Source organism: Hermetia illucens, chromosome 4 (assembly GCF_905115235.1).
Source record: "Hermetia illucens chromosome 4, iHerIll2.2.curated.20191125, whole genome shotgun sequence".
Taxonomy (NCBI): Eukaryota; Metazoa; Arthropoda; class Insecta; order Diptera; family Stratiomyidae; genus Hermetia; species Hermetia illucens.
In genome coordinates, this window is record NC_051852.1 from 150241758 (window position 1) to 150266673 (window position 24916).

The 24916-nt window shown below is 39.8% G+C and overlaps 1 protein-coding gene across 7 annotated transcripts in view; it reads right to left on the reverse strand.

Annotated features, from left to right (window-relative positions):
- Positions 1-24916, reverse strand: part of LOC119656020 (calpain-A) — a 118754-nt gene that overhangs the window by 9079 nt on the left and 84759 nt on the right. For 5 of the 7 annotated variants that reach the window (XM_038062275.1, XM_038062272.1, XM_038062276.1 and 2 more), the window contains 5 exons: positions 23578-24884; positions 23471-23516; positions 17801-17851; positions 11190-11331; positions 9300-9527 (listed from right to left, as the gene is read on the reverse strand). In XM_038062275.1, coding sequence (XP_037918203.1) covers positions 9300-9527; positions 11190-11331; positions 17801-17851; positions 23471-23516; positions 23578-24884 — 1774 coding nt within the window. The remainder of the gene's footprint in view (positions 1-9299; positions 9528-11189; positions 11332-17800; positions 17852-23470; positions 23517-23577; positions 24885-24916) is intronic. The other 2 variants (XM_038062273.1, XM_038062274.1) reach the window with 2 other exon arrangements.

The following is a 24916-nucleotide window of genomic DNA, read 5'->3' on the forward strand; positions in this document are numbered from 1 at the left end:
TTGGCGCGAGATCTTGGGCTGCACATCAATGAAGGCAAGACAAAGTATATGGTGGCAACGTCAGCATCGAAAACCAACCAACCAACAACATCAAACCGCACTGGTCAAACAGGAAGAATAAGGGTAGGAGAATACAACTTTGAGACCGTTGATAATTTCTCCTATCTACGGTCGAAAATCACAGCCGATAACAGCTACGATGATGAAATCCGTGCACGGTTGTTGTTAGTCAACAGAGCCTATTTCAGCTTACAAAAACTGTTCCGCTCGAAACGTCTCACCGTAGGGTCAAAGCTCTTACTGTACAAGACAATGATCTTGCCAGTCCTCATGTATTCCTCGCAGACTTGGGTTCTTAGCAAGAAAAATTGCGAACTTTTGGCCGCGTTCAAGAGAAGAGTCCTCCGATGAATTTTTGGCCCCCTACATGAGGATGGACGATTCCGTAGCCTACACAATGACGAAATCTATGAGCGATACCATGACCGTTCGGTTGTGGATAAAATCCGGCTCAATAGGTTACGGTGGGCGGGTCACTTAATCCGTATGGATGAGGATGATCCCACCCGGAAAGTCTATAAGGGCAATATCTACGGTAGAAAAAGAAGACGAGGCAGACCCTGCCTAAGATGGAGCGATGGCGTAGGTCAGGATGCCAGACAGCTTTTAGGGATAACGAATTGGTGGACGTCGGCGTAAAACCGGGATGTCTGGAGTTCCTTATTAAGGCAGGCCTAGACCAGATACCGGTTGTTGCGCCGTTGATGATGATGATGATGATGATGACCCTGGTCCTTTAGACGCTATTGCGTTTGACTGTGGACTCAATATTCCGGTCTTCTAAGGCAGTGTCCACTCTTCTCCCCACCACTTACGGGTCATTGGAAGCAAAAACGTTGAATTCTCTCTTCTGCCTTATTAACAAATTCTTGTCATTCCAAGTCGTTTCCGAAAGAAATGAAAAACGATTCCTCGGAGCATAAGCTCTATATCCTTCTCTGTGAAGAGAATTTCGAATGGTATGAGGACGAATAGTTACAATATCTTTGTTTCAAAATTCTTTGTCATAGATACTGCAATTGCCTTTCAGTTGTTTCATTTAATTTAGTCGGACTAAATTTTCGTTTTGCGAAAAACATTAGGTCAGTTGGGTTTCAACTGACCGACACCGCACAAACAATCAGATCAACCACTTTGCGGATTAGCAGTAGATTTAGGAGTTGTCTATTGGATGTGCGTAACAAGAGAGGCGTTGGCATTGGCCTCGAAAGGGATCACCATCTGATAGTTGCTTACGTTCACTTATGTATTGCGCTCGTCACTTGTTCAAGATTGCAGCTGCAGGCCTCCCCCCCTCCCCAAGTTCAAAATTGACAACAGGTATGATCTAGCTCTCGCTTGACGGTGCGAACTGGCTATCTTGATGATCAAATGGGATTAACCTGCCTGAGAATATCGATGAACATTGAGTCGCCATCAATGCCGGGTATTACACAGGTCTTCGGCTACGTCGTGAAAGGACGTCTGAAGATATGGCTGACTGCGGAATCGTGGAGGCGGATCGATGAACGGAAGAAGTTGAAGAATTTATTGACCGCTGCGAATGGTTGAGGGTGAGTTTTCGATAGAGTTCGAAATCTCGGGAAATTCAACGTAGTGTCGCCGTGACAAAAGGATTTTGTTATTGCGCTGATTAGGGCAGAATTTCAGAATTTCATACTGCATTACGAAAGAATTTACAAGTGGTCGCAAATATTCGATGATCCTGTGAGGAATGCTAACGATCGATGACGAGCAACAGCAGGAGTGGAAGGAACAATTCATCACAGTTCTTAATGTTATCACATCCGGTGAGCTTCCGTCGATTTTTAATGAAATGACTAGTCACCGTAACATGCGACTACGGACTGCCCTTCTAAATAGAAGCGAAATCATTTCGGCCATCAACGAACTCAAACGAAGTAAATTTGCTGGGTTTGATGGTCTCCACGCAGAGCTGCTGATCACTGTTCCTGCAGTTTTTGCAGAGCTTCCACTTCCGTTAATCCTGCGAATTCGTGATCTTTCCCCGAAAATATCCTTAAGAATCCGAAAAGGGGCACCCGTCTTGAATACGACATTCAGAAACTTCCATATTTCCGCGCAGTTTTTATTTTCCTACGAAAGGATACATTACCCTTAACATATTTCAGATTTCAAGAAATCATTTTTAAAATTAATTCAAATCCAAATTCACCAAAACGATCACTAGATCAGCATATAATATCATACACGATTCCAGGGAATTGCATTCATTTAAATACGAATTGCATTCATTTAAATGCGCCAAGGAATTCAAGATTCGACGGAAATTCACTGAAGATCAACATCGCCAAGGGCGCCCATCTTCGTTCCTCACTACAGAGAACGGGAAAAAAGTCGAAGATTTGGTGTTGGCTGATTGAAAAGTGACAGTTAGGCAAATAGCTGAGGTCACAGGGACTTCATATGACACCATTCAAAGAATCCTTGTGAATGAATTGCATATGAGAAGGGTGGGGCGCTGGGTGCCGAAAATGTTAACTGACGAGCAAACAAAAAATCAAATCGGTATTTCCAAGAAGAACATCGAAAAATTCCAAACGGATCAAAAAATTCATTTCATGGCCATGGATGAAACCTGGGTTCACTATTTTGATTCTGAAGCGAAACTGAACTTGGAAACGAGCCTCACCAATGACACTGAAGGAGAAAGGTGATAGCATCAGTTTTCCGCCATCAAGAGAAAAAGATGTGACAAACTGTGATCTGGAGAACGATTCTACCAAGACAAAGCTCTAGCTTACAACACCGTAGATTCAATGGGTGCCATTTGAGAAATGAGAAGCCTCATCAAAGGCGGGCGAGGCAGAAGGATCTGCACATCTATTAAAAACATATGTCGTTCTAGCTAATTCTGACACTGTCGAGCGAGAAAGTGATTATTTTTACCCAAATTGAGGTTCATACTCCTAGAAACTAAGTTAATAATGTAAAATTGAAAGGTTTTTGGTTTCAGATAAAAGTCGGAGTCGCTACACATTCCGCAGGTGGAGAACTTTAGTTGTGACCTTCAGCGGAATAATGCCGCATAACTTTTTTATTCTAGACTCAAATTTAAAAAAAAATCTCAAAAGTTGCTTGGAATATGACTAATATAATGTCTGAATTTGGTTGAATTCCAATTATTTTTTTCTACTAAAAAATACCAAATAGGCCTTCTAATGGTTCCCCCCCTTAAAAATTAAGGGGTGATATCTGTTTGGAATTTTTTTTTTTAAATTTAAATATTCCTAGATTTATAATCAATAGCAATTTGGATAAAAACAACTAACAAATATTTAAAAAAAACGCATTTAAGCCCAAGATTACAGCGTCCAGAACAGAGCTGTAAGAGCAAAGTATGGTTGTGGCAAGGCAAGAGATAGCAGAGTGACGTTAAAAAAAATTACGATATATATTATTAAGATTTTGAAAAACGTTTTTAAGCGTTTTTAATCTTCAAATGCGTTTTCCTCATAACTAAATTTTTTTCTCATAACTATATTTTCGATACCGGCGAGAAATAGAACTCGAGTTTTCATCCGATCGACTTAAAAATTTGGTGATCAAAGGGTAGTATAGGTCCCAGGTCGAAACGTGAATTGGTACCCACGATGGAGCATAAAACCTGGCAGACGCCTGCTGAAACAACACCAACAGCTCTACTACCAAACCCTATCTCCACCTCCACGTGATGATCGCTGGGAGTTCTTTCTTCATGAAAAACTGCAGACGGAGATGGATGAAGGCGAGTCTCCCGCGCTTAACAACGGGACAAAATGTACCAACTGGTCCTCTAGGTTGGGGGTTAGGTAGGGCTGACAATCCTACACTGAAAACCGATGTTACGAAGCCACAACAGGAGACTTGGGCTGGACTGACAACACAACGGCGAACCCGGCGACGACAACGGAATGACGATTTGCGCATTTTCTCATGGAACTTGCGCTCCCTGTACAGAGATGGAGCTACCAAGCAGTTAGTCAATACCCTGTCCTAATATAGAGCTGATGTAACAGCGTAACCGGAGATGCGAGGGACTCAGAGTAGGTTTCTTAGTCAGCCAAAAATGAAACCTGCTGTTATCGACTTTGAAAATATAAGCGATGAATTGACGATGAATGTAAGCTAGCAACGGAACGGAAGAATGCCGCGTACCGAGTAATTTTGCATTCTCAAAGGACGCGGGCACGCGTGGAGACTTATCATGAACTCCGGCGAGCGGAGAAGCGACTTCATCATCATCATCATCAGGAGAAGCCACTTCACAGGCGGGAAAAAGAAGCCTGGGAGAACCAATAGGTCTGTGAACTCGAAAAGTACAGGGAGCAACCACATCAGACGCGGAATTTTTACCAACAAGACAGTAAGATGAAGACTTACACACCTCGATGTTCATGCGTCGAGACAAAGAGGGAAATTTTATTTCCGACAGAATGGGCATATTGGAGCGATGGGTTGAGTACTTTGATGAGCTACTGAACAATCAGAACATCGGCGAGTTGGAGGTCCCGCCAACTTTAGACGACTAGTGCCTGGTTGACATCGGTTTCAGTTTTGAATTTTTTTCAACCAACGAACGTCTTAAATCTAAAATTTACCGCAATGTCGTCCGTCCTGTCGCTCTCTATGATTCTGAGTGTTGGCCAATTATAAAAGACAGTGAACGGCGTCTTGCGGTAATAGAGACGCGGATGTTGCGTTGGACGAGTGGCGTGACATTTTGATCACATCCGAAATGAGGATGTCCGTGATCGATATGGGGTTGCACCGATCTTGGAAAAATTGCGAGAGAGGAGTCTTCGATGGTATGGTCATGTAATTTGCGCTAACGAGAATTCACTTGCCAAGATTGGTCTGAACATCGAAGTCGATGGTAAACGACCAAAAGGCCTTTCGAAACAACGGTGGCTTGATATGCTGGATGGGGCTTTAAAAGCCTCGAGACTGCATCCAAATCAGGCATTTGATAAAATCAAATGGCGAAACCGATCACGACGAGCCGACCCCGCTTGTGAAAGGGACAAAGGCTGAAGAAAAAGGAAGAAGAATCGTAGGGTGCTAGGTTTGGGGAATAGCGCTGCGATTTTCTGACGAGTAGCCAAAGCAGCATGCGGTCTGGCATTATTATTTAGTATAAAGTGCTTCCTATTTAATATCACCGGATTCTTTTCTCTTATTGCTTCCCATAATGACAGGTGGCAGAGCCTAAATGCTGCTCGACACACCAAACTTTTCCTGCCAGAACCGAACATACTTACCGCAAAGTTTATCCTGTCGAAAAGCGGGTGTATTGTGGGCATTCTGACAGGTCATAATTCACTAACTGGACATACGTTCAGAATAGGAATTACTCAAGATGATACGTGTCCCTCCTGTAATGAGGAAGCGGAATCCACGGAGCATTTCCTATGTTAATGCCCCGCCTATGGACGTATCAGGCATCAGATCTTTGGTATGTTCTCCAATTGCGACGGGTAGCATCACATCCACTAACGGAAAACCTGCGATACGTTAACGAATCCGGAATATTCCGTTAGACGGGGGTGGCGAGTACAATGGGCCAACATGGCCTGAGTGCTCAGAAGCTGTAGCTTCTCCCCCACCATACACACACACACACACGCTTTATTTAAATCATCCATTTGCTTACAGTATCTCTCCGAATTTGGCTTTTCACCAGGTTTGAAAAGCTTATAATGTATTGGTCCTTGGATGTCCCAACATATTCACAACATTCCCTTCGTCAGGGTCAAGTTTGGCTTAAAATTGGAGGCGCAGGCTGTCCGGGCTTGCAATATCCTCTATTCCTCACGATATTTTCGTATGCAATCCATTTTTCGTCACCAGTTATCATCCGGTCCAAGAAAGGTTCATTTTTGCACCGAGTAAGTAGAGATGTGCATATGACGACTTGACTATGCAAATTTTTCTCGTTTAACTTTTGAGGCCCCCATTTGGAATATTTATACACAAATCTTAGCTTCCGAATATGGTCGGAAATGGTTTGTTGAGCTGAACTCGGCTTCTCTGCAACCTCTGATGTTATCAAAAAGGGATCTTGCTCTATCATAGTCGTGATAATGTCATCATCGATCATAGATGGCCGTCCTGAACGTGGCTTGCCACTAGGGTCGAAATCACCTGGTTCAAATTTTTTAAACCTCAGACCTCTTTGTTTCAGTTTATTTAGGAGAGTACATATGTGTAAATGCAATGATAAAGAGAGATAGTCATATATCAAATCAACATCTGCATATGGATTGAAAGTTGAAGTGACACTATCGGACAGAACTTTCCGGTAGACCTAATATTTCTCCAAAATTTGGTGCAAATCTCGTGCTTTCAATACCGTGACGCGTAGAAGCAAAAGAATATGCTTTTGAAACATTGAAATCCCGCTTTCGAAGCGTTTGTCCGATTATTTGATTGACTTAAATTTTTGCTTATGTTTTGTTGTTATGTTTTTTAATAAAAATATATTATCTTATATACTTCTCTTAAACGGTCTGTTCATTATCTAAAAGATGCATATAAATTTTGAAAAAAAAAATTATAAATTAGCACAAAATTAACATATTCAAAACATGAATCACTTTCTGTCTGATTATGCGTTTGAACCCCTGCATCACCCTAGTAAAAACGTACCGATTTTAATCAAAAAATATTATTATATTTCATTTATAATATATTATTAGGTTGTTGCACATGAAATGGCCGATTTGGTACTAAAATTTAAAACGACTGTAAAGCCTACAAAAATTTATTTAATTAATCAAAATAGGTGCCAGTCGATTCAAAACACTTCTCCCACCGAGATTCAAGAGGTTGTATGCCAGTTTCGAAGAAGTCCAATTTTCAGGGGTTGATAAACTCATCGCAGGTAACTTTGATGACCTCTTCATTCCGCCAAAAAATGATCCAAATGCTTAAAAAAGTGGTAGTCGGTTGGCGAAAGGTCCGGTGAATATGATGGATGAGGCAGAGTTTCATACTGCAATTCGCTCAACTTTTGGACCGTTGTTCTGGATTCATGAGGTCGTGCATTGTCGTGGAGGAGTATCACATCATCTCTGTTAACTAATCTCGACCGTTGAATACTCAATTTTTGGTGCATTTCCTCGAGTTTGGCACAGTATTTCTGTGCATTTATCGTTTCTCCAGGTGCCAAGAAAGAATAGTGGATAACTCTAGCCGTAGACTACCAAACAGTCACCATTAGCTTCTTCGGATGGAGACTCGGTTTCGGCATATGCTACGGTGATGCTGATCGGCGACAATTGTCGTATAATATCCACTTTTCATCACATGTCACCGTTCTGTGCAAAAAGGGATCGCTTCTGTTGCGGGAGAGTAAAGAACTGCAAACTTTCATTCGAAGCGCTATGTTTTACTCCGTAAGGGCATGCGGAAGCCATTTGTCGAGCTTTTTCACCTTTCCAAGTTGTTGCAAGTGCCGGGAAACTGTCGAATAGTGTACGCCCAGTTTCTCTGCAATGTCTCTCACAGACTGACGTGTGTCGAATTAGACTAGCAAACGCAGGTCGTCGTTATGAATCGATGGTCCTGGGTGTCTACGTGGCTCACTTTGAAGGTTTACTTCGCCTCATCGTTTTTTTTATGTTCCTGGTCGCCTCCGCTGCTTTATAACCGAGTTTGAACTCATACAGAAAAAGTATAAGTTCTTGGCTCTTTTCCATCCTTTTTTCCTTTTTATTCACTGTTATCACAACGATGGTCAAAACTAAAATGACTCCTTGATTAAATGTAGGAGTATTTGTACTTCATTACCCGACACCAACAGCGCCAACTGGTGGTGGTTTGATACAGCAAAATCACAACTAACTTCATTTGATTGCCAAATCGGCCATTTCATATGTAATAACGTAATAATAATTAATAAAATGCAGCTGACCAGTGATCACCTGATCCGTCAACTCATAGAGTTATTCTTTCAGTAAATAGAAAAACGCGCACTTGTTCCTAAACCGGCCCCTCCCCCCCCCCCCCCCCCCAAACAAAATATGTAAAAACATATTTAAAAAATTTCGCACTTTGTAAGTGAGAAAAGGCTTTTGAAATACGGTTCTGTGTTTTCCCTTCCTTTTTACTCTCATTTGTCCAGGAACCAACCAAATGTATTTTTTTTGGCAAATTTTCTTCACTTTTCGCAGAAGATGAGATTTATATCCTTTCCAGTTGTATAGCAGTTTTGGAATATAAATTTCAAGTTTTTAATCTATATTAAGTTCAGGAGAAACAATTCGTTATAATAATCAAGTATTTTTTCACTCAGGAGTAGTAATTTTTGTTGCATGTTACTAGAGCGACCAAATTTCTGAAATTTAGTGGATTTTAAGGAAGAAAAAGAATGCTACAAAGCAGCTTAGCAAACTATATATGTATTACATACATTGAATTTGTTTAAATTTTTTAAGTTGGAAAAGTCTACTTTTGTTTAAATCAATTTGAATGTATATAGCTCTGCGACGTTTATCTTTTTAAGAATTATCTAATTTTTAAAAAAAAATTATTTAAGCAAACTAATGCAGATTTAGTAGGTTTTATGAAAATAGTACCTTTGTTTACTATAGTTCTTTTTAAATAAGACTATTAAAAGAAAAAGTTTCCAGTTTAACTATAGAATTTTATTTTTTTTTAAAGGTAGCAATTACAAAAACAGCACTGAAGAAAGGCACATGTTGTGTCCGAAACACGTGTTTGCTACCTTTAAAAAAGATAAAATAAAATTCTATAGTTAAACTGGAAACTTTTACTTTTAATAGTTTTATTTAATGCAGATTTCCTTCTAAGCTATATACTTTAGCTTACTTGAATATAGGAGGAAAATTCTACTAATTGCAATAGCGGGTTATGGATCATTACGCATAGAGCAAAACTGAAACTCAGTTATGATTGAGCAAAAGAAAAATATCTTACAGTAACATTTAGAATGAAATTAGATGGTGTATCTTACAAATAAAGTAATGGAAGAAGTGATTCAGGAAAAAAAAAAGAAACAAAAAAATGTTTTTAATTCATTGTAGTTCAAGTTGGAAACAGAATGGGTGCAGAATCAAGGGAATACCTCGTTGGTTCTGATTGATATTTTAATTAGATTAATTGCAACTCATTTATAGAAAGTTCCAACATTTGAAAAACAATGAATGATACCCAACCAACCAAAAATGAGTTAAAATCAAACATCATGCAAAATTCGAATGCAATGTTATTCTCACCAGATGTAATTGGTTGACGATTTTGAGCTTCGGACGGCATCAAATTTGATTGTTCATTTAAACCAAGCGCATCACCGATTGGATTATCCTTACAGAATGGTCCGCAAAGTATCGCTAACAAACTTCCACCCCCTCCTCCGTCATCACCATTTCCACCAGCTCCCCGTCCTGCGTTGACAAAACCAACATTTTCGGAATTGTATCCATTCGATGGACCTTTTGGTAGGTCTTTTATTTTGCAATGTTCATCAGATTAGCACATCATTGATGTGATTAATTGTGTAGCAATTTATTTATTCCATTTTAGACCATTCCAATAGTGATTCGGTGAAGCGCAACATTTTTTTACCGTATTTGTTAGTCATTGTATGTTTATTAGATTCGGTGTTGACATCATTTCATGGATTAATCATCCAAAGACGCACATTATAACACGGACCATCATCGCAAAGTCATATTTGTATGCATTTCATCGCGTTTATGAAATAAAGAAAAAGGCCACATAGGAAATGTAAGCCTAATGTTAGATGAAAACTAGCCATACACTAAGTGAAATGAGTATTGTATGAAGGCAAATTGCAGAAATTTATCGGCAAGAAATATCTTTTTGTTATATCTACCATACAAGCCTATTTTTGAAACAAGGGTTGGGAGACACAAATGGAAAAACTGAATAGTTCTAGAGATAACAAGGAAGTAGTTATATATTCATTGATGAACATTAATGCACGTTTCAGATATTTATAATCCTTTGTTAATAGAAAGTGTGAATATTTTAGTTACTTAACTCCACTTGAATTCTCTAATACTCATAATGTACAGAGAAATGGTATGGAAATACCAATTTCCATCATCATTTTGATATAATAATTATCATGAAAACTTCTACTAATTCCCTAGTATTTCATTTAACCAATTATTGATATCTATTTTCGACACTATTTCAATAAGATATGAAACTATTTCGATTGTCTAATCCGATATATGATCCTGGCCCTACAAGGCGAACCAAACAAGAGTGCTACGACTATTATTATTCCAGATGTTACTCTATGGCTGATATTATATCAATGACAATATTTGAAGTAGGAATCTGATTGTAGTTCCGAGAATATACGGAGTGACATAAAAATAACAAAGCAAAGGAATGAATTCGGACACCAAGATATAATATTTGTAGTCAAAGTTTAAATTTTAGAATGAGAAAATAGTTTTTTTTCTCATTGTGTATACGAAATCTACAGAAATTTGCCAGGAGATTTCTGTAGATGGTTTTAAAAGCTTGTTAACTTTTTTATGTCAACTTTCAATATTATTTTTTCATACAGCCAATGTACCATTTCTCCTAAAATTCACAATTGACAAGTGATAATACGAATATCTATCTGCCTCCATTCTCATTTATTTCTGGTTGTTTGAAGAAGAAATCACGATAAAGGGCACGTGGAATCAAAATTAAGCCTCAACAAATATTCCTTTAAATTTAGCTTGTTAATTGAAAATAAATATTTCCGCAAACTTGAATCGATTTCATCTGAATGATGGGTACTAATTAGTGTTGCATCCTACGTACTTCTCTCACTTCGACTGTGGTAAATTGATTAAAGGAGCAATCGGGAATATTACTAAATATCAACTGAGAATAATTGAATTGAACTCTAAATAAATTACACTATAATCTACCAATGGCTCTTTGCGTCAATTGTTTATTATTAACATTCAAGGGAAGAACTGGGTATGATTACCAAAGTAGAGATAGGAAAAAGCTAACTAGGTTCATTAGAACTTTCAGACAGACACTTGAGGTGTTATAGAACCAGCAAGGGAAAGAGAATTTTCGTAAATAGTTTCTTACCACTTTTAATTAATACTACCTAACGTGACACTCACCATCTCTCATTGTATGATCCAAAATGCGTTTCAACTCCATCCAATCAACTTCCATATCGTCGCCAGCGATTTCCATGAAAAGTTTTTCCATAGCTGATTTTTGTGGATCTGGATAGTTTGGTGATGGTGGTTGTGGCATGACCTGGATAAGTGAGTGGAAAATATTTACAAACATTGTATACAATTGGAAGAAAAATAAAAAAAAAAATAATTTAAAATAATTATATATATGTAAAGTGAACAAGGATCCTTCAATATGTTTTTTCAAATTGATGCTGTTATAGTTTTCCCCAATTCATGCTCACAAATTTATTGTCATGCGGTTAATTTTAAAATAAATGATAGCACTATTATCCATATAAATTAGAAAAATTTTAAAGGGGATATGGACGGCAAAAAAAACTTTCCTTATCCGGTTTATTCAAAATTGACCAGTTAATTTGAAAATTATATAATTGTGATAATAATCTAAATATTCTTTGGTTTTCCAATTACTTCATTTGCTTTTGTTGGTCTTCAGCTGTCTTTCCTCGAACGGGGAAGTATATCTAGTTGTAACGTGTCAAAAATCTTGTCCCGATAATGCTCGAGGGAGTGGTGAGAAGATGCATAAATTAAATGCTACAATCTCTTCTTCCTTCTATCTTAGCATTTTCCATTTGGACATCTCATTATTATCATCATCATCAACGGCGCAACAACCGGCATCCGGTCTAGGCCTGCATTAATAAGGAACTCCAGACATCCCGGTTTTGCGCCGAGGTCCACCAATTCGATATCCCTAAAAGCTGTCTAGCGTCCTGGCCTACGGCATCGCTCCAGGCAGGGTCTGCCTCGTCTTCTTTTTCTACCATAGATATTGCCCTTATAGACTTTCCGGACTGGATCATCCTCATCCATACGGATTAAGTGACCCGCCCACCGTAACCTATTGAGCCGGATTTTATCCACAACCTGACGGTCGCTCATAGATTTCGTCGTTATGTAGGCTACGGAATTGTCCATCCTCATGCAGGGGGCAAAAATTTCTTCGGAGGATTCTTCTCTCGAACGCTGCCAAGAGTTCGCAATTTTTCTTGCTAAGAACCCAAGTCTCCGAGGAATACATGGGGACTGGCAAGATCATTGTCTTGTAGAGTAAGAGCTTTGATCCTATGGTGAGACGTTTCGAGCGGAACAGTTTTTGTAAGCTGAAATAGGCCTTATTCGCTGCCAACAACCGTGCGTGGATTTCATCGCCGTAGCTGTTATCGGTTGTGATTTTCGACAATAGATAGGAGAAATTGTCTACGGTCTCAAAGTTGTAGTCTCCTATCTTTATTCTTCCCGTTTGATCAGTGCAGTTTGATGTTATTGGTTGGTTGGTTTTTGGTGCTGACGTTGCCACCATATATTTTGTATTGCTTTCATTCATGTGCAGCCCAAGATCTCGCGCCGATTACTGCCTGCTCGATCTGGATTAAAGCAGTTTGTACGACACGGGTCGTTCTTCCCATGATGTCGATATCGTCAGTATAGGCCAGTAGTTGCGTGGACTTAAAGAGGATCGTACCTTTTGCATTTACCTCAGCATCACGGATCACTTTCTCGACGGCCAGGTTAAAGAGTACGCATGATAGGGCATCCCCAGTTGATGTCGAATGGTCTCGGGAGTGATCCTGCTGCTTTTATCTGGCCTCGCACATTGGTCAGGGTCAGCCTAGTCAGTCTTATCAATTTCGTCGGGATACCGAATTCTCCCATGGCCGTGTGCAGTTTTACTCTGGCTATGGTATCATAGGCGGCTTTAAAGTCGATGAAGAGATGGTGCAACTGGTGTCCATATTCCAAAAAGTTTTCCACCGCTTGCCGCACAGAGAAAATCTGATCTGTTGTTGGTTTGCCTGGAGTGAAGTCTCTTCGGTATGGGCCAATGATGTTCTGAGCGTATGGGGCTATCCGGCCTAGCAAGATAGCGGAGAATATCTTATAGATGGTACTCAGCAACGTGATACCTCTATAATTGCTGCATTGTGTGATATCTCCCTGTTTATGTATGAGACAGATAATGCCTCGCTACCAGTCGTCAGGCATTGATTCGCTGTCCCATACCTTGAGCACAAGCTGATGAACCACTTGGTGTAACTGGTCGCCTCCATATTTAACCGTTTCGGCTGTGGTTCGATCGGCTCCTGGCGACTTATGATTTTTAAGCCGATGAATTGCACGGACTGTTTCTCCTTTACTTGGTGGTGGCATTATTTGTTCGTCGTCTTCAGTTGGCGGGACCTCCAATTCGCCGATGTTCTGGTTGTTCAGTAGCTCATCAAAATACTCAACCCATCGCTCCAATATGCCCATTCTGTCGGAAATCAGATTTCCATCTTTGTCTTGGCAGGATGAGCATCGAGGTGTATAAGGCTTCATCCTGCTGACTTGTTGGTAAAACTTCCGCACCTGATGCGGTTGCTCCCTGTACTTTTCTAATTCACAGACTTGTTGGTTCTCCCAGGCTTCCTTTTCCCAACATTACTCGGTATGTGGCATTCTTCCGTTCCGTAGCTAGCTTATATTCATCCTCAAACACGCCGTTCCGACTCTCTTCGCGGCTGGGACCAAGTATGTTTGTGGCCGTATTTATGATAACGTTCTTCAAGTGGTTGTGAAGATCATTTGTTGATGCTTCATCTCCAGGACATCTGTTAACTATGGTTATTGCGCATCCATTCCCCTCTTATAGGTGTCGCGGAGGGCTGTGTTGTGGATGGCTTCAGTATTGACTCTCACCTGATTGTCAGAAGGGATTGTAGGTGGTGTCGTAATTCGAGCTCGGAGCACCATGCCAAGGAGATAGTGGTCTGAGTCTATATTCTATAGACAGGCTTCGAGGGTCCGCTCAACTGCCTCCTAGAATGTTCAGACAAGCGAAAATGGAATTTGCTGCCATTAAATGTCTACCATCTTATCTTATTTGAAATCTGATCCAGTAATGACAGATATGAGACCACATAGAAAGAAAACATCGGAACCTTTTGTGAGTGAAACTACTTCCATGCTCGAATCTAGTGACTATGACTAACCTGACATTCTATCTGATGATAATTTTTAGGTTCTGAGGTCTTGCAAAGAAGACTTTTTTAAATGGAAGAATGCGGAAGCAATGCTATTTATGGGCAAAGGACCACGAAAATTGGACCCTGGAACAGTGGTAAACTGTAATATTTTCCGAAGAATTCCAAATTAATATTTTTGGGTCGGATGGGATCCACCACGTATGGAGAAGATCAGGTGAGCGATTCAGTGAGGAGTGCATTTAGACCAGAGTACGCCATCCGGTGAGCAGGATGATCTGGGGCTGCTTTTCGATTTATGATGTGAAAGGACTTTCGTTAATTGGTGGAAGAGTCAATGGTGCAGCTTATAATCGAATCTTGGTGGAGCATCTGATACCTTGCATTGAAGAGCAATGTCAGTATTGAAGTGAGATAATTTTTCAGGACGATTCTGCGCCCTGTCACAGCTCCCACATTGTAAGTAAGAATACTTTTTTTTTATTTTCTCTAGCTGCTTTATCAAAAATATTGAAGGTTTTCCAATTATTTGACCTTTTATGCTTTGGAGGTGCGCAACTTTCTGGTCGAAAACTGAGTAAAGCAGCCGACTTGGCCCGGAATGAAGAAAAAGGTATCTGAATAAAAGCCGAAAAGTCAACATGAGCTGGATTTAATCCTGGACGTGGAATGATGAAATTGACCTGCAAATTCTGCAAAATCGAGGATCAGAACCGTAATTAAGGTAAAAGGGGTTGCAACGAAATTCCAATTAAGCATTTATGAAGTTATTGCTTAGTTATTAAGTAAACAAAAAAATATATTGTGATGAGTTTTGTGATTGATAGGAAACACAAACCAAATTCACCTAATTTTCGTAATGTAGACCAATTTTCAGTAAAATCCCTGTACATAGGTTTTTTTTCTAAAAACTATTTTTAGTAGAAAGTATGAATACCGAAAAAAAAGTAAATATGTTACTTTTTTTACCAGCTCAATATTTTTTTTCAAAAATCCGATTTTCTTACTGATCAAATTTTTTTGGGCCAGCACTGTATTTATAAAAGTACAAGCACTAATAAGAGTTAAATTCCACCACGGATACTTTAGGAAATAGAATTGATCTTCCAATAAGATACGAACTAATAACGGAAGCTGAGGTTTTATCTAAAATTAGGTCTCTCGGGACAATGCTCAACTATCTCATAAAAGGGAATTCCTTCTAGAGAAAACGGGTTTACTACGGGTAACTAAATTTGTCTTAAATATCTGATAGTTTCTCGTCAGATACCGGTCATTATAACTATTATAATATATCGGACATGAAAATATTGGCGTGGGAAAAGCATACAACTGAATGACGCTGAAAGTTACTTTCTCGGATGTCTAGATCTCCAAAGATCGCTTTGTTTGATATTTCGATGCCTTTCAATTTCCAGTTAACCCGTTGGGAAGTGCCGTCCCCACGTACTCGAGGAGGGCGATCAGACCCGAGTGTACAAGGGACTCATCTGAAGTGGCTCTGCCACGAAGCCCACCGGAGGTTATCTGGTACCATGGGAGCGGGGATAGCCCTCTGAGAGGAGAATTCCTGGAGGATGTGTTCTCGGCCCGGTTATTTGCGGTTGGCCCCCTAGTGGGAGTTTCATCGTGATTGTGGTTATGCCTACATCGCGGGTAGAGCTCTTCCGAGCTCAAGCGTGGAGTTGCGCTGTACAACTCGGGTGCCGTACTCCTTAGTTGCAGCAGAGGTGTTAGCTAAGCCTTGCAGCCACTGGTATGAATGCTGAGCCTGCACTCAGTATAAACCAATACCGCTGTGCCAGTCATGGCGGGGCTCTGATTGTGGGCCCAAAATCAATCCGTGTCCGAAGAGGACAGTGGGATTATGCCTTCACGGCAGGTACTCACGTTAAACCCCCAGAAATTTCATGTCTTTCAATTGATGCATACCAATTCTGGCTTTTTTTGTATACCACAGTTGCTGTCTTGACCACAAATAAAATAAAATAAGCAAATAATTAATTAAAATGATGAATTCGTCGACATACAGACATTAAATATACATTAAATCGTAGTAGGACTGCTCAGTATAAATTTATTTTTGTTTACTTCCAAAATTCAAGGGCACTTATTGGAAAACTAAAAAAATCCAAAAAGGGGCGAATGAGTGATGAGTGAAGCCTACAAGCTCCAAATTAATATTCTGGAAAACAAGTCTACAACTTCACGTGGAAAATAAGAATTCAACTATTTGTTGCAGGGATGAGTGACACAATAGGACTCCCAATAAATTGAAAAAGTCTAGAAAATAGAGTACAATGTGTCCCTGAAATGTCATAAATAAAAATCCGAACAGAAATACTGGCAGACAATTCTCAAACATAATTTGAATTTAAGGCTTTCATGGCGATCATTAATCATTTTCAAATTTTTTTTGGATTTCAGTCGTGTATTTTGTGGTTTTGAAGCTAATGTTTCGTGAACAGCTCAGCTCACTTGTTTAGGGCAAACCTAAGATTAATGTTTAGCGTATGTGTCGATGTCGATACATGATTTTGAAATCGTGTAGTTACTGAATCCAAAATATGACATTGATTTACAGAAGAATGTGTTATAAAGATAAGTCTTGAAATTAGACGCGGAGCGATTCTTAACAGAACTATTGAAGTAATTTGCTACTAACAAGGTAGTGATATAAGTAAGACAACAAGTCCGAAATCGGAATGTCAATAATGTCAGAGATTACACATCAGTTCATTTGAGACTCAATATGGCTATATTCTGTGAAAAACACATTCAGCCGCCCTCTTTGCAAGTATGGGCCCCCCTTACTCTTTCAGTTTAGGATGATGGTATCCACTACATGTGTTGGTTCATAGTTACAGAATTTCCATCTATCCTATGTCAATAGGTGGAACGGTTTCCGAGAAAAGTGCGTGTTACAGACAGGCGGACGGAATCTCAAGACTCAGGATATCTTCAATTTCCTAAACAAAATTTAGGTTAGCTTCCCATCTCATTTTTATAGATTTATGTATGTATATAAGGGAGCAAATGCCATCCTATCGCCACTTCGATTACACTGCTCCCAGGGCGAAGATGACCCACCCTGTGGTGAGTTGTCTCTGTCCTGAACGAAACTTCAAGTCCTACTTTGCAAATTGGGTGAGGGGTTCGTGAATCACAAACAGTGGAAGAAAGTAGCTTCCCAAGTGGTCCAGCCTATCATCAAGTGGATGGACTCAGGACTTTCTCATTTTTCTAATCAAAACTGATAAATAATTCCTATCTTCAGCCTTACTTTGTTAATATAAAAGAAAAAGAAAAGAAAAAGAACTTTCAAACTTGCCAATGGAGGCAAAGGGCGCATTCGACCTTTGACAACAGCTCCTTTTTCTTCAAAACTCATATCAAGACTTTTTTTAAATATTCACAACAACTGCACAACAAAGTTCAGGAATAACTCATTTTTCAGTAATCTAGGTTCAAGTAGATACCGACGAAACATGGAGAGTCAGAATTTCCTTTTATAAAAACCTAAATTCAGAATGAAAACGCCAATATATCATTTAAACTTACATATCCTTGTCTTCCATCATCATCATCATTCACTTGTGGATATGGGCTAACCTGAGAAAGAAGCAATTAGTAGGTAGCAAAAATGGTTAGTTTTACTATGAATGCAATTAATATTATTGACCCATCAAACGGACAGAACAATGAATGTTTCTAAATCATTTCATCCCAGACACAAGTATGGTTTTACCTTTTCTTATCATAAAATTAAATTAGCTGTTAACATATTAGATGTAAGGAGTTGGGAAAAATGTTGCAATTAGGGAGAATGGTCAAAAGCAAATCACACCAAACGGAAGCCATTTGTTAGCTATTCAAAAATATCGAAGTTGATTCCAGTCCATACTTTTGCCTGGGATAATCTTTTAAATTTATCTGAATATTATTATTGATAAAAATGTCCAAGAATGAATTTGTGGTTGTCGAGAATAAATGGCCAAGTCCAAAATCGGTCAAATTGATTTAAGCTCCGCAAGTTTATCTTCATAATGTGTGGAGTTCAAAATTGCTTCAAGATTTTCTGCAATAACTAAAAATTCTTAGAATCATAGGCGTGTATTTCCCGTGCATCTAGCGAAAATAAAATATTATTTTAAACAGCCTCTCCGTCGTACCTAACCAGTCAGACACATTTCACTGGAGAAGGAAACAAATTGTTCCCGAAATACTAGTAAACTAACACCTGGTTATGACGAACTCGCTGGGGGAAATAAATTCCCAGTTCCGTGAAAGAAATTATCACTTCCGACCCCCCGCACTCCCAATTTTTTCAGCAAATGTCAAAACTATGGCTTTGGAAAGTACTAACAGAGACTTTTCGTTTGATACTCCACATGATTATATTCGATGAAAAAAAGTTTACACCCCCCTTAAATTTGACGTAGAATGACGTAACTCGCTGCACAATTCCCACCTTACTCTCAAATCTGGTATCAATCGCTATAACCGTTTCCAAGAAAAATGCGTGTGACAGACGGACAGACAGACAGTAAACCGATTTTAATAAGGTTGTGTTTTACACAAAACCAATCAAAATATAATACAAATAATCGACGTACGAATTATCGGGGTGTTGTTTTATTACACTTGTGAAAATAGATCGTATGTATGGGGTTTGGATGAAAACGTGCAAAGCGATGATTGTTATGTTGTTACCACTTTATTAAGAAATCGGCACCTAAATGCCTCTCAACTGGCACGACACTTACAAGAAGCTCGGGAAATCAATATCAGCCGGTGGCCAGTTACAAAACGCTTAGCTGGAGAAGGCTTGACTGCCCGCAGGTCTGCACCTGGCTCAAAATTGACAGCAGTACATCGCGAAGCTCGCCTTCAGTTCGCTTGGAAACATGTGAATTGGATAATGGAGCAATGGACGGTAGTCTTATTCTTAGCCGAATGCAGGATATATTTGCACGGGAATGTTAGTCAAGTACATGTATACCGAAAACCTTCAGAGCGATTTGCCGAGTGGTGGATATTTTTTGGCGACATATCTTGTATCTTCTGGAGAGACATGACATTACAAGCGAAAGCGGATCTTGTCTTCGTCATGGGGTTGAGTAGCAGCCGTAGATCACGTGGACTTAGTTGTCATCGCCATGTTGAAGGGATCTTGGAGCCACACATCATGCCTTTTGCGGGATTCATCCGTGAAAACTTTATTTTCATGCATGATAACGCAAAATCGCATAACGCTGCTATTGAACGCCGATATTTGGAGGAGGTTATTATGCCGGTAATAGCCAGCTCGAAGTCCAGACCTTAATCCGACCGAGTATTTCTGCGATGACTTAAAAAGATGAATACAGGGTAGAAATTCCGCTCCCGCGAACATACAGGAGTTGGAAGAAACCATTAAAAAAGAATAGGAGGCGACCACAAGAATTCATTGAAAACTCAGTGGAGCCAATGAAAAATCTGCGTCCAAAAGTTTTCTCTTCTTTTGTTTTAATATTTCCTTAGCTGCTCGTCGCAGATTTTCGTAATTTTCTCTCTTCGTTCCTGTGTTCCGTTCGGTTTTCTTCTCAAGCGCTTCTTGGCATTCTTCGTCAAACCAACCATTTCTACGGCTCCGAGATTTATATTGAACCACTTCTACTGCTGTTGTTTTGATAGCGCATTTTAAATCATACCATCATCTATAGGCTTCCCCCTAAATTCTGGAAATTGAGACCAAATCGTTCTTCTAGTTTTGCGTTGTACTCTTCCACTATTAAATCATTTTTTAACTTTAAAATTCCAACTTTTCGAAGAGGATTGGTTTGTATTCCTCGGGTCTTTGAAATTCGGCATCTGTAGACGCTCTTTATCATATACATGGTGGCCGGATTTGCAGTTTGCTCCTCAATATGATCTCACGTCGAGGATGCTGGATGACCATCTCTTGGTGAGAGAGTGATGATCTATTTGATTGAAGAATAATGCCACCTGGGGACGTCGTTCCTTGATGTGTCTAATAGTTCGCAACTTTGGCATTGATATCCCCGAGCAATATCTTGACATCATTCGGAGGCAATGAGTCGTATAGTCTTTCCAGGCTATCGAAAAATTTCTGTTTGAGTTCGTCATCTTTTTCTCCAGTTGGAGCGTGTATGTTGACAAGCCATATATTAAAGAATTTTTCTTTGATGCGAAGTGCACACAGTCTTCCCTGTATAGGTTTGAACTCACGTTTCCCCTAATAACTTGCCACTTTTCAAGACTATGTGAGACCTCATGTCATTTATCTTGGAACCATTCCATTTTTTTTAAAATAATTAAGACTTGCTTTTTCTATTCGCTAGTGATATTTAATGATCTTGCAAATACCGATATTTCGAGAACCACTTGTTCCCTTCATCAATGCTAACAAGACTTATGTATTTACAAAATCAATAAATATCACTTAGACATTCCAATTCGTCTTCTGGACTGCTAGAACCCTGGTGGCCTGGTGAACTAGGTTTTTGACAGCACCAGATTTATTTAGTGATCTAACATTCCAGGATCCCAGAGTGTGATTTGTTCGTTTCCGTGGTATCAATCCTGTCCGAGGTTGTTCATTCTGTTTCTGTACATGATATTTGGCCATTCAGCCATCCATAGCTACATTTAAAATTTTCGAAACCGAGTGAGTCATTCAATTCTTTTGCTTTCTCTTCAACAATAGTTGTCGAAATTCACACAATATTGTCTTTCAGTTTTTAAACCACTTCAAAAGTTTCCTTTTCAAGGCCTTCCAAGGGCCTGCCCTTGATTTCCATCTCTATCATAAAATTCGTGTTAACCGATATTTTTGGAATCATCACCATCAATGGCGCAACCACCGGTATCAAGTCTAGGCCTGCCTTAGTTAGGAACTCACAACATCCCGGTTTTGCCCCGAAATCCACCAGTTCGATATCCTTAAAAGCTGTTTGGCCTTGGCCTACAACATCGGTCCATCTTAGGCGGAATCTACCACCTACCATCGATATTGCCTTTACAGACTTCCCGGGTGGGATCATCCTCACCCATATGGATTAATTGACCCATCCACCGCAACCTATTGAGTCGGATATTGTTCATAGATTTCATCGTTGTATAGGCTACTGAATCGTCCATCCTCTTGTAAGGAGCCAAACATTCTTCGGAGGATTCTTCTCTCGAACGCGCGAATTTACAATTTTTCTTGCTAAGAACTCAAGTTTCCGAGGAATACATGAGGACTGGCAAGATCATTGTCTTTTATAGAAAGAGGTTTGGCCTTACAGTGAGACGTTTCGAGCGGAACAGTTTTTCTAAGCTGAAATAGTCTCTGTTGGCTATCAAAAACAGTGCGCGGATTTGATCGTCATTGCTGTTATTGGTTCTGATTTTCAAGAAATTATCAACGCTCTCAAAGTTGTAGTCTACTCTGTTTATCGTTTCTATTTGACCAGTGCTATTTGATGGTGTTGGTTCTTTGGTTTTTGGGGTTGACGATGCCACCATGTACTTCGTTTTGCTTTCATTAATAGGCAGCTCAAGGTTTCGCACCACCTCTCCAATCTGGATAAAGGTAATCCGTTCATTTCGGATTCTTCTTCACATAATGTTAATCTCGTTGGCACAGACTAGTAGTTGGATGGATTTGAAGAAGATGACGACTCCCGCATTAACGCATTAAACGCACTTTTTCCAAGGCCCACTTAAAGGGGATATATAATAGGGCATCCCCTTGTCTTAGAACATTCTTGATGTTGAAGAGTTATTCTGTTGCTTGTATCTGGTCTCGCACATTGGTCAGGATCAGCTTAGTCAGTCTGATCAATTTGGTCGGGGTACCGAATTCTCCCATGGCCGTGTACATCTTTACCCTGGCTACGCTATCATAGGCGGCATTGAAGTCGATGAAAAGATGGTGCAACTGATGGCCATATTCCAACAGTTTTTCTATCGCTTGCCGTGGAGAGAAAATTTGATCTGCTGCTATTGTATTGCTAGCTTACATTCATTGTCGAACCGGCTGTTCCGACTTTCTTTGCGGCTGGGGCCAAGTATGTTTGTGACAGTATCTATGATAACGTTATTCCGGTGGTTGTGAGAATCATTTGTCAATGCTTCATCTCTAGGACCTCCATTAGCTGGTGTTATTGTGGCATCCATTTTCCTTTTATAGGTTTTGCGGAGGGCTTCGCTGTGGATGGTTTTGGCGTTCACTCTCACCTGATTATCTAGGCGGGGCTGTAATTCGAGCCCGGAGCACTATGTCAACGAGATAGCGATTCGAGTTTACTTTCCAATATGTTCTGATATTCATCAAGGCTGGTTGATGGTTGAAAATTGTTCCGACTGGAGAGGCTCATATATGTTTGTGGACCGCTTTCCGCGCAAACCAGGTGCTTCCAACAACCATTTAGTGCGATACTGCTAACTGAATAATCCGCAGTCTGTTATCATTGATGTTTTTATGTAAGCTATGGGAGCCGACGTATCGCCTAAATATGGGCTCCTTTCCTACTTGTCTGTTAAAATCTCCAAGTATGATTTTGATATCCTACTCCGACCTCGGTTTTCCGTGTAGGATTGTCAGCCCTACCCAACCCCAAATAGTGAGGACAAGTTGGTACAATTTATCTAGTTTATAGGTGCCAGAGACTGTCCTTGATCCTTCTCCGTCTGCAGTTTTTCATTAAGAAAGAACTCCTACCGATCATGAGATGGAGATGGCGATAGGGTTTTATGCTCCATTTTGGATACCAATCCAGTATTGCCGTTAGAATATTGAGTTCGCAATTCGTGTTAACCAAATAATTCGTGAAATCATTGGATTTAATGTGAGAAAAAGAAATGGTTCGCCTAATGCAAATGTTCGTGTTATTCACGTTCGTATTAACGAAAGTCTACTGTATTTGTCAAATAAAAAACACTTTACTAGCGGAAACGGTGTTTGAAATTGTACTTAGAATTCTAGTTTCACTCAAAATATATTTGGCGCAATCATAGAATGAGCGACCAGCCACCAATCAATTGACCGATTTTGGATTATCAATATTCTCCCAAACCTAAGATAAATTCAGCAATCCAAATTATAGCAAAATTTTAGAAAATCCCGTATAAATTATTCTTACGGAATATTCTCCAAATACCTTTATATTTTAAATTCATACCCGACAACCTAAATCTGTACCACTTTAAAGAATAACATTTCCCATAAAAAATTTTACTTACTGTACCACCATCGCCATCATTGTAGCCGATCTCTTGGTCGTTCTCCCTAGAAGACAATAACATAAATTAGTTTTCATTCATTCTCTACGCCTTTCAATAGTACTTACTCCATGCTGTTCTTATTTTCAGAGAATACACGAATCAAGAACTCTCCTTCTTCGTTCGGGTCGAATGTTGACGGTACAATTAAATAATGACCCGGTGGCAGTTTGAAACGACAACTGACCTCTCTTAAATTAATAAATGCTGGCGACCGTGCTACTGAAGCATTGTATTTGAAGAAGGTTAATGGCTGCGGCTTTGTTCGTAGATCTCTGTCAGACAAATGATAAATGGCAAAACCAATTGTCAAACAATCCATGCCCATATTACGTCTTGAACGACGATTCTTTTGCATAAGAGCAACAATGACTGTACATTTACCGTCATCATCATCTTCGTCGGGATCCTGTAGTGTCACGACATATTGTGGATTTCGGTGGAATGTTTCCAAGAAATTACGACAACCACCAGCTGTTGCACCGATTGTCCATTCACCTTCGAATACAGACATTTCCCACTTCTTTTTACCTCGATTTTGTTGCTCTTCGCTTAGCGAGTCGGGTGACAAGTTACATATTTCTACACGATCAAAGTGAGTCAAAAAGTCCTTAAATGACATCCAAAATTCACCGTCTACATCAAATGTGAGGCCGATGTCAACTTTGTCGTGGTCTGAAATGAAACGCCATTCTGGCGATCGATCGCTCCAGGGACCATTCCATTCTGCTTCGTTACCCCAAGGGTTACGGAGACGTAACATAGGAATTTTACCCGACATATTTGGTGTGGTAATATCTAAAAGTTTGACTTTTGTAATTGAATAAGCATGGCCTTTAATAAGTCCCTGTGGTGTTTCAGCTTCGAGTACATCTGGATCAGGTTCAATGCTACAACCCATCATAGATGAGCGCTCGTAACCTTTCATAAGAATATTGAACAAATTTGGAGGAGCCTCTCTAAGTTCATACATTTCTGTAACACCACCTGTGAAATCTTCCATAGCTTCACAGGTTGTACCACCTTTCAATGCTTCATAGGATCCATGCAACTTAGCATAGGCTTTCTCCAACAATGCACTCCAGAACTCATTCTTTTCTGTCGAGTGCATATACACCAATTCACCATTGTATGTAGGCAAACGATCATCTATAACAACATCAATCCATTTTCCGTATTGCCAAAATCGGAAATGGAATATTCCAGCATAATCATCATCGAAGCCTTGATCTGTTGGTACAACACGGAAGAAAAGATTTTGATCGTGTGTTAAGTTAGCCGCAGCCGCTAAAAGCCAGCAGTCACCCAATTCACCCTGTTGAACGTCGAATCGTGAATAGCCTTCCACGAAGAATTGAGGGTCGTCAGCAATTTCCTGTAAGATATAAAGGTCGCTGGTTAGTTGTT